Raw genomic sequence first — 11041 nt, 5'->3', positions numbered from 1 at the left:
AAAAACCAAAAAAAAAAAAAAAAAAAAAAGATACTTTCTATACCCCAGACTGAGCAGAAACTTACAATCTCTGACTCAGTTCTGAGATTAGAGGAGAACACCACTACATCTAGCTTTACAAACTCTTTCAATAGTTCAAAAAGCCAGGAGGGGCTACACGAATAGCTCAGTGGTTAAGAGAACGTGCTGCTCCTGCAGAAGACCTGGGTGGGGTTCCCAGCTCTACACAGCAGACGACAGCATCTACACAGCAGACAGCGTATACACAGCAGACAGCATCTACACAGCAGACGACAGTATATACACAGCAGACAGACAGCATCTACACAGCAGACAGCATCTACACAGCAGATACAATCAACTCCAGATACAGTTACTCCATACCTGCACACATATGATATCTGTATATACATGCAAGCAAAGTACTCATCATCTTTATTTTATTTTAGGTTTTTATAAACAGTGTTTCTCTGTATAGCCTTGGAAGCCCTGAAATGCTCAGTGTAGACAAACCTGGCTTCAAACTCAGATCCACGTGCCTCTGCCTCCTGAATGCTAGGATTAAAGGCTTGCACCACCACCACCCGGCTCACTGGTAAATTTTTAAGGAGCCAGGTATGTTTAGCCCTAGTGTGCTTTGGCCACCTCCTCCCCCCTACCTTCTCACCTGTCCCAGTGGCTGCACAGGCGCAGATGTCCTTCCCCAGCAGACCCACAGGGATACACGCCTTCTGGATTGGCGTGGGCTGCTTGAAGCCCATGGCTGTAATGGCCTGAAAAGAAAAGTTACAGTCAGACAGGGCAGGTGGGCAGGGAATGATTCATAGCAAGCAACAAGGTAACCAAGGTTCAGGGCACACAAGTCCTCTGAGTGCCTTTGCTCCAGAGCTTAAGGCACCAGCTGCAGCTGCGCTTTGGACAGCAGGAGACAAAAGGAAAGCTGCGCTCTGGAAACAGCAGAAAGAAACAGACAAAAAGACAAACACCCATTCTACAGAGATAAATGCAGCCACGAAGGAGCTGCAGCCAACCAGGAGGACATTGGAGTCACAACAGGGATGTCAGGGGTGAATCACTGAACCCTGTGGGATGAGAGAGCACCCCAGGAGACTTCTTAGAGATGAAGAGTCTTTCAAACAGAGGAAACAGCAAGTGCAAAAAAGAAAAGCACTACAACATCCTCCAGGAGGACCAGAAGAAAGAGAATCCGGGAGTCAGTGCAAGGACTTTGGCTTCATCCCAAATCAAAGTGGGACGGACTGCTCAAGACGGTTCTCTGGAACTGAGCCCACAACAGTGCTGAGGAGGTCAAAGAGGAATGAATGAAGATGGAGGCCACTTCAAGAATCAACCCTTGTCAGCCGGGCGTGGCGGCGCATGCCTTTAATCCCAGCACTCGGGAGGCAGAGGCAGGCGGATTTCTGAGTTTGAGGCCAGCCTGGTCTACAGAATGAGTTCCAAGACAGCCAGAGCTACACAGAGAAACCCTGTCTTGAAAAACCAAAAAAAAAAAAGAATCAACCCTTGTCATCTGGTTATAGTGATGCACATCTAGATCCCAGCCCTTGTGAGACGAAGGCAGGAGCATCAGGAGTTCAAGGCCTACCTTAGCTACACAGCATGTTCATAGCAAGCCTGGATTACATGAGACCCTGTCTAAAATGAACAGGCCGGAGTGATGGCTCGGCAATGAAGAGCACTTGCTGCTCTTGCAGAAGACCGGAGTCTGGTTCCCAGCACACAGGGCAGCTCACCATCACTTGTTACTTCAGCTGCAGGGGATCCATGCCCTCCCCTGGCTCCCACAGGCACCAGCACACGCACAGGCACACGCACGCACACATGCATGCATATGCATGCTTCATGTGAGCCCATGTGCGCACACAGAAGAAATTCAATCAAAAAAGAATCACCCCAGCCGGGCGTGATGGCGCACGCCTTTAATCCCAGCACTCGGGAGGCAGAGGCAGGCGGATTTCTGAGTTCAAGGCCAGCCTGGTCTACAAAGTGAGCTCCAGGACAGCCAGAGCTATAAAGAGAAACCCTGTCTCAAAAACAAAACAAACAAACAAAAAAAAAAACAAAAAAAAAAAGAATCACCCCTTGTTGCCAAAGCTACTACCTTCAGGAGGGGCCGGGAGAGGTTCATGTCCTGGAAGGACAGGCTTTTGTCATACTCAGATGCATCTTCAAAGAATCCTCCTGCTGCCTGCAACAGATCAGACGACAGGAAAGAACTGAGCAAAACAGCACGCCTGCATGTCCTTTCAGCTATCTCAGACCCAGGCTCACCTGGCCCTTCTTCTTCTTCTTCTTCTCCTTCACTTTGAGTGTGTCTGTGGGAAAAAACACACCAGTGTGCATAGTGCTTCTTACCCAGCACCTGCCTCTGGACCCCATGTCCTTGGTACTGTCCAGGGAGGCTGCTGTCCCACTCCTTTCACAGGTAAGGGCAAACGCAGACAGGACACTAGCCTAGTGAGTACAGTGTAGATAGATGGCAGGCTCTTAACACAACACTGTGACACCTGAGTGAATTCTACCAAAATGCTCACTGAACCCCCAACTGCATAGGCAAACCCAATGCAACGGAGTCGCCCCAAGTAGGCGAGTTGTAGAGAAGCCAACACTCCGTGGAGCCTAGAATGAGGAGAGAAGCAAGTCCCCACAAAGAAGAAGCCCTGATATGGTGGCCAGTAAAGAGACAATTTATCCTAACAAATCCCAGCACCGTGGGGACCAGCAGGCTCCAGCACAGAAGACTATACAACCTCCTACAGAGCCAAGGTGCATCGGCCTACCTGCTTTGGTGAGGATTCCCTCATCCTCAGAGGAGTAGTCAGTCTCAGAGTCTTCATCCTTGGAGCCTGCCTCATCCTCACCCGCATTCTCCTGTCCCTTCAGGTCAGAGTCTGCCTGGTCTTCTTTCTCCTCCACCTTCCCAGACTTGGCTTCCTTGTCCTGAGGAAAAATCAAATCAAATAAAGTAGGTGTGACTACAAACACCAGGAAATTCAGAACCTAAGAGAAGCCATGCTGAACTCCATGACCACCCAGACCGGAACATCTGTTCCCGCCCCTCTCAAAGCCACAGGCCAGAGTGCGCTAGTCTCAGCCTCACCTCTGCCTTCCTTCTCTTCCGGACTTTCTCAATCTTCTCATCTAGTGTAGTGGCTGCCCTCTGGAGAGAGAATCATGACAGGTCAAAGATACACATAACTGAGAAAGGACGCCAAACAGGCATGTCACGGGGTCAGGACTCAAGTGTTAGTATAGAAAAGGACTGAGGCTCATAGCTGTAATCTAGCATCTGAAAGGGTTGAGGCAAAAAGTCACCAAGTCAAAGCCAGCCTTGACTACAGTGAGTTCCAAGCCAACCTGGGCTGTTAACCCTATCTAAGGTTATCTCAAAGGCTATTAGACAACACTGCCTAAGGTTTAACTCATTTTTGGGAATTTTTATCAATCTGCAAACTTTGTTAACCAAGGTTAACAACCAAAAGAGGATTGGATCCAAACATAGTACATGTATATATGAACCTTAAGTTTTTTTTAAAAGGTCTTAGTTTGTCAAAAAATAAAAACTAGATTACTAAAAAGCAATACAAACACTTTTTTTTTTTTTGGTCTTTCCAGACAGGGTTTCTCTGTGTAGCTCTGGCTGTCCTGGAACTCACTTTATAGACCAGGCTGGCCTCCAACTCCGAAATCCACCTGCCTCTGCCTCCCGAGTGCTGGGATTAAAGGCGTGCACCACCATGCCCGGCACAAACACATTTTTTAAAAGACTATTTTAGAAGCTGGAGAAATGGCACAGCCGTTAAGATCATCTGCTGCTCAAATCAGTTTCATTTCCAGGAACCACACTGGGTGGGTGGTCCACAGACATCTTTAACTTCAGTTCCAAAAGATCCAGTTCACTACTCTGGCCTCTGTAGGCACCTGGACATGCCTGGCAGACAGACAGACAGACAGACAGACAGACAGACAGACACACACACACACACACACACACACACACAAATAAAATAAATCTTGATGCTGGAAAGATGGCTCATCAGTTAAGAACACTGGCTGCTCTACTAGAGGAGCCAGGTTCCATTGTAGCTCACAACCTCCTACAATTCCAGTTCTAGGGGACCTGACACCCTATTCTAGACTCTACATACACTGTGCACATGGAGTGCACTTACACACACACTTCTCCTTCTGTTGCGCTAGGATTATAGACATGGGCCAACATGCCCAGATGTGGGCATTTAATAAAGAAGAAATATTCAAGCTGGGCGTGGTGGCGCACGCCTTTAATCCCAGCACTCAGGAGGCAGAGGCAGGCGGATTTATGAGTTCGAGGCCAGCCTGGTCTACAAAGTGAGTTCCAGGACAGCCAGGGCTATACAGAGAAACCCTGTCTCGAAAAACCAAAAAAAGAAAAGAAGAAATATTCATTTATTCAGTTACTGAAGCAGGTCTAAGGAACAGAGCCATGGAGCATGTGAAAGTCAAACAGCAGGACTCCGGTCTCTCCAGCCAGGTGGGCTCTGGGGACTAAATTCAGGTCATCAGGTGACAAATGCCCTTCCCATCTCACCAACTGGAATAAGACTCTTTGATACTTCTAAATATAGACAATATAGTTGTGACTATAGTCTACAATAAGCCCATTTTATAGTGCTTTCTACTGTTGCTAAGTCACGAGGACGATGGGGTACTCGTAACGTCCTCTCCCTACTCCATCAAACCTACACAACTTACTTTCAAAGTCCTCAACTTCCAAAAGCTGCTGACGTAAGATGAAGGTGAAAGGCCATGAGGTAAGTGTTTGTCCTAATACCAATGTACTGCTTATCGGTGCATCCCCCATCACCTGAATCCCATCCCTGTCAGTCTTACCTTCTTCTTGAGCTGACTCATGACATCAGCCAGGACCCAGCTGCCATCGTACATGCCCTCCTTCTCAGTGAAAACAAAGTCAGGGTTGAAGTCAGCACTGCGGTTCTTCTGCAAGGCTTTGTGCTTGCGGCCCAGCACAATGGGTCCCTACAAAGAGTAGAGGTTGGAGTGACAGTGTCCAGCTGAGATGGAGGGAGGGGGCCTGACAGGAGAAACTCACAGCTGGAAGCACGGGTGGACCAGCTGGAAAAGCCTACCAGGGGTCAAATCAACACATAGAATACAAAAGAAACAGAAGAAGCCAGGCAGTGGTGGCTGTAGGGCATGCCTTTAATCTCAGAACTAGGGAGCTTTGCAAAGGCGGGTGCATCTCTGGGAGTACCAGAACAGCCAGGGCTACTTGGGAGAACCTGTCTCAACATAAATAAATAAACCTTAAGCTGGTTGTGGTGGTGCACACCTTTAATTCCAGCACTTGGGAGGTAGAGGTGTCAGGCAGATGTCAGAGTCAGCCAGGGTTGACACAGAACCATGTCTCCACATCTCCAAAATGTCTGAGAAGGCAGAAACTGACATAGCTGCAGAAGCTGACTGGTCAGCTGACCCTACTTGGTGGTAAGTCCTATGTTCCAGTAAGAGAACGGTTTCCAAAAACAAGGTGGACAGCTCCCAAGGAATGACAGACACTTGATATACATTAACCTCTGGCCTACTAACACATGCTTGTACCTACACACATATACTACACTTGCAAGAGTGTAGACACACACATGGGGGTGGGACATGGGGGATGGGGAGTGTAATAATGGCCAGTATAGTCTAGCCAGTGAATTCCATACCTATGTAAGATCCCGTCTCTAAGCAAGGTGGACAATTGGAGTAACAGCCCACAAAGTTGCTCTCTGGCCCCACACACGTGCATGTGAACAAGTACCCGCACAAGAACATGTACACACGCACACATATGAATGTGCATAAACAATGCAAACAGCGACAGGACCGTCAGAAGTTCAAATGTATCCAAGATCCAGTTTCAAAACAAAACACAAAACTGATACAGAATTGGATACCAACAAGCTTCTTACCGAGTGAGGCATCGTTCTAGTTCTGCCTTACAGAGCAGTTAATACATGAGCTAAGTCTCTCCTGGTCACCACGCAGTACATGCCACCTTCCAACCTGGACACCGAGGTGCTGCCTCCCAAACCTGGATCTATTTAAAATGCCTCATGCCAATGGCAGACATCAGAAAACTGTTGTCCTGTACAGTGGTAGCCTGGAGGGACTCAGGACGGGAATTGGAGGCAGCAGGAGGGTTCCAGAATGAACCCTCCTGTTGTGGAGAGAAAAAAAGCCAGAGCAGACTGAGACATCTAGACACATGGTTCTCAACCTTCCCAGCCCAGATGGTGGTGACCCCAAACCAGAAAGTTATTTCCGTTGAGACTTCACAACGATAATTCATTACTGTTATAAATCACAATGTAAATATCTGAAATGAGATCCCAGGGTCCCCAGGGTCTGGAGCCACAGGTGGAGAACTACTGAGGGAAGCCTTCCAGGCAGAGAGCAGAAGTGTGAAGGGAAGCTGGGCACACCTTTAATCCCAGCACTCAGGAAGCAGAGGCAGGCAGATCTCTGAGTTCGAAGTCTACCGAGGTAGGTCCAGGACAGCCAGGGCTACAGAGAGAAAGCCTGGGGGAGTGGGCTGGGTAGAGATGTGAAAGGCTCTGAGCAGAAAAAGAACACAAGTTTCTAAGACATGAAATGGAATGGTATGTCGGTGTTGTCATGACAAGGAAGGCTGCTGAGGGTCAAATGGCAGAAAAGACCCTGACCTGACTCTGAAAGCCACAAAAACGTAGCTGCATGGCTGGAACCACCCAGACCACTGAGACCACTCAGCTACTTGGTAAGGAGACGACCAAGCTGGAAACTGAAGTATGTGAGGGACACAGGTTTGCAGGTGTGCGGGTGGGACTTGGCAGTGGGAGGTGCAAAGACCGGAGTGAGGATGGACAGAGGGATAGAAGCCTTGGACAGACGCCTACGCTGACCAGCAGAGCACCAAACGACCTCCCAGCAACATCCTTAAAGACTGGAGCCGTAGACATCAGCTTTCTCGGAATCGGACTGCAGAGGGCCTGGGCCATCCTTAGTGTCGTGTGAGGCAGGCAGACGCCGGTGTGAGGCACTGAGGGTTTGGGTTTGGGTCTTTTTCTCTCGCCACTCACCCTAGAGCCACTTTCTCAGGACTACATCCCCACTGCCCAGCATCACTAGAACCTCCTAGGAGGTTTGATATGGATAGGTGGGAGCATGTGTCCCCGACTGGGCTGGAAGAAAGACTGACTTCGCCTGCGGAGTTCGACTCCGCACAGCTTGGTGACACGGCCTGCATGGGGACACCTGAGCACGCTGAGGAGGGCTTGGGGCCCGCAGCTCGTTCCCGGCCGCTCCGGCCCACGGCCCCTTCCCCCGCCGGCTCCCACCTCCTCCTCCTCGTCTCCGGAGTCCGACTCGGGCTCAACCGGCACCTCGTCATCCTCGCCGATGGTCCCGATGAAGCCGAGCTCCGCCAGCATGCTGAAGAAGCAGCCACTTCCGGACGTAGGAGTGCGGCGCGCCGACACGACCCGCCTTTTCCGCGACCCGCTCGGCGTCGCGCGCATGTGCTGCACGTCACTTCCGCCCGGGGGCGGCACTTTGAGACTTTGCGGGCCAGCGTGGTTTCCAATAATAAAATCAAATGGGTGGGGCGTTGTTTAGATTAGAAAACTACTTTGTTTTGGGAAAGAAATAGAAGTCTGAGAGTGTGTAAAGGTGAGGGGAAAATTAGAAGTATGTGTACATTTGGGAAATTAACAACAAAATGGTAGTCAGGGCTGCCATCTGGCTCAGCATGGCAAAGGCCACACTACTGAGAGCGATCCCGGTACCTACAAGGGGAAAGAAGAGCTCGGAATCCAGAGTTGTCCTCTGATCTTCACACCCTTTTCACGTGAACACGCCCCTCTGTATACACAATTATAATAATTAACAGGGGGCTGGATTCCTGGAGGGCTGGTTCAGTGGCTAAGAGCACTGGCAGAAGACCCAGGTTTGATTCCTAGCACCCACAAGGTGGCTCAAAGCTGTCTGTAACTCCATATCTGACCTCTGCGGCCACTGGGAACAGCTGGTGCACAGACAGGTATGCAGGCAAGATGCAGGCACATAAAAATTTAAATAATAAATAGATAATATTTTAAGGATGGTCGAATTGTAGGTTTTATTTTCTTAAGTTCTTAGGTTTGGTTTTGTTTTTTTCCACTACAATAAACACTTCAGGTTGTGTGTGGGGGGAGGGGGGACTGTTTTCCATCACATGTTTTTTTTGGAGAGGTGGTGTTGAGACAGTTTGGCTGTGTAGCCCTGGCTATCCTTTAACTTTTGATGCAGATGAGGCTGGCTTTGGACTCAGAGATTCACCTGCATCTGCTGCCTGAGTGACTTATCAATCAAAACCTTAAAAAAATAAATAAAACCCCTTTTTGGTTTTGGTCTTGTTATTTTGAGAGAGAGTCACACTGTGAAGCCTATAGCTTACTATGTAGACTAGGCTACTAGGGAATTCACAGAGATCCTCCTGCCTCTGCCTCAAACTGGATTAAAAGCCTGTATACTACCAAGCACAGCCAGGCCCCATTTATTTTTGATTATTTTGAAACACAGTCTCTCTAGGTAACCTTGGCTATCCTGGGCCAGGCTATTCAAGAACTTAAAAGAAATTCTACCCCTGCCTCCCAGGTGCTGGGATTAAGGACTTGTAGCACCAAGCCTTGCTACCTTACTACATTTAGTTCATTCTTCATAGAACAGAAATGTAATTTTTTGTTTGTTTGCTTGTTTGTTTTGGCTTTTTGAGACAGAGTTTCTCCAAGTAGCCCTGGCTGTTCTGGAACTCCTGTATCTACTCCTGTAGATCAGGTCTGCCTTGAACTCAGAGAACCACCTGCCTTTGCCTCCTCAGTCCTGGGTTAAAAGGCATGCAACACCACTGCCCAGCCAGAAATACCTTTTTAAAAAAAATCTGAATCAAGCCCAGCAGTGGTGGCGCGCATGCCTTTAATCCCAGCACTTGAGAGGTAGAGGCAGGCAGATTTCTGAGTTCAAGGCCAGCCTGGTCTACAGAGTGAGTTCCAGGACAGTCAGGGCTACGCAGAGAAACCCTGCCTTGAAAAAAAATCTGAATCAAGTAGTTAGTACTCTAATCCAAACTCAGAGACAGGAGGATCCACAAGGCTTGATGGCCATCCAGTCTAGCCAAAAGAGCAAGCTTCTGGCTCAAGGAGAAACAGTCTCAAAATAGAAGATGGCGAAAAAACACCTGACAATGATCTCTGTCCTCCAACTATATACATATACATATATATAAATCACACACCAGAGGCCTCGCTGCCCTCAGCTTATAGACTGCTTGTACTGCATGAAGCTCTAGGTTCAACTCCCAGCGCCATTAGTTGTCTTAGTATACACCTGCAATCCCAACATTTGGAAAGTAAGGCAGGAGAATGCAGAGTTCAAGGCTAGCCTCTATAGCATTCAAAGCTAGCCTCTATAGGGTTCAAAGCTAGCCTGGGCTACATGAAACCATACCTAAACAGGAAAAGAACCTGGGTAGGGGAATGGTTCAATAGAAAAAGTACTTGTCTTTTTGCTAATCCCTTGAGAGTGAGGAACAGAATTCATGAAGGAGTTGATCGGACATCGAGGCCACCTGGACTCTAAACAGTTGAGAAATAGAAACAAGGTTCCTGGGTCTCCGCTGGTTGGCTGTATTAGCCAGCATCAGCAGGTCTAGGTTCGGTGTTAGACTCTGCCTCAAAGTATGAGGTGGAAAGCCATTCAGGACAACTCCTAATGTCCTTCACACACATGAACCCTGTGGTGGTTTGAATAGGAATAGGAACGACTCATAGATCTGAATGCTGGAGAGTGGTACCGTATGAGAGGATTCGGAAGTACAGCCTTCCTGGAGGAATTATGTCACTGAAGGTGGGCTTGGAGGCTTCTTTTCTTTCTTTCTTTCTTTCTTTCTTTCTTTCTTTCTTTCTTTTTTTAGATGTATTTACTATTATATGTAAGTACACTGTGGCTGTCTTTAGACACACCAGAAGAGGGCATCAGATCTCATTACAGATGGTTGTGAGCCACCATGTGGTTGCTCAAATTTGAACTCAAGACCTTTGGAAGGGCAGTCAGTGCTCTTAACCTCTGAGCCATCTCACCAGGCCAGCTTTGAGGTTTCAAGGGTCCAAGCCAGGCCCAGAGTCTCTCTTTCTGGATGTAGGACTCTAAGCTCCTTCTTCGGCACCATGTGAAGTGGAAACTTAAGGGTTCTTTGGAAAGTCAGTTATGGTGGGTGGTGTTTTGCTGGGGCAGACACATGAAGGAGTGTTTTCCTGAAGTGGACACAGGTGAAAAGACTTGTGATGAAGGATTCTTTGCTAATGACACGAATGTATTGGTCCACCTTACATTGCATGGTTGAGTTCCACTTGTCAGGACTCCATAGAGGAAAACACACCAAGAAACTTCTGATGGTGTGCTGCAGCTTCTTGCCTCTCCTGAAGATTCAGACAGTTGGCAGAGTGGTGTCAGCTGAGACAAACTCAGGTGCAGTTTTGCTAAGTCGGGCTCACATGTTGAGACAAGATACATGGTGAGGCAAGACCTGTGGAGAACACGTGATGTCTGGCGGGAGTACAAGGACTCAACAGACTGTGAGAGGGTCTTGCTTGTAGAGCTAGCTCTGCAACACTTCTTGGCCTCATGTCTTCTCTGATCTTAGCTTAACTGAGAGAGCTATGTTTGCAGGTGAATCGAGCTGCCGCTGCTGACCTGTGAACTGAACAGCTGATTTCCTGACAACACAGATGGGAGTTGCTCCAAAGAACCATTTCTAAACAGGCGTGCTCCCCCTGTATCCCTTCTTTTCCACTGCCTCTGGTGAGTAGTAGACTGCAAGAGAGGTTAAAGCATTTATGAACCATTATTAAAAGTATGGTTGAGCCGGGCGTGGTGGCACACGCCTTTAATCCCAGCACTCAGGAGGCAGAGGCAGGCGGATTTCTGAGTTCGAGGCCAGCCTGGTCTACAGAGTGAG

The 11041-nt window shown here is 48.4% G+C and overlaps 1 protein-coding gene across 3 annotated transcripts in view; it reads right to left on the bottom strand.

Moving 5' to 3' along the window:
• The window catches only part of Ddx27 (DEAD-box helicase 27), a 20447-nt gene extending 12920 nt beyond the window's left edge, over nt 1-7527 (bottom strand). Inside the window, exons 1-7 of one of the 3 annotated variants that reach the window (XM_021185995.2) lie at nt 7386-7527; nt 4894-5040; nt 3122-3181; nt 2802-2961; nt 2293-2336; nt 2123-2209; nt 668-773 (exon numbers count right to left, since the gene is read on the bottom strand). In XM_021185995.2, coding sequence (XP_021041654.1) covers nt 668-773; nt 2123-2209; nt 2293-2336; nt 2802-2961; nt 3122-3181; nt 4894-5040; nt 7386-7478 — 697 coding nt within the window. In that variant the 5' untranslated portion in view covers nt 7479-7527. The other 2 variants (XM_029474523.1, XM_029474524.1) reach the window with 2 other exon arrangements.
• Nucleotides 7528-11041: the final 3514 nt, after the last annotated feature.

The sequence above is a fragment of the Mus caroli genome, chromosome 2, assembly GCF_900094665.2.
Source record: "Mus caroli chromosome 2, CAROLI_EIJ_v1.1, whole genome shotgun sequence".
Taxonomy (NCBI): Eukaryota; Metazoa; Chordata; class Mammalia; order Rodentia; family Muridae; genus Mus; species Mus caroli.
The sequence above is the reverse complement of the archived record's forward strand: the minus strand, read 5'-3'. Positions and strand labels throughout refer to the sequence as shown.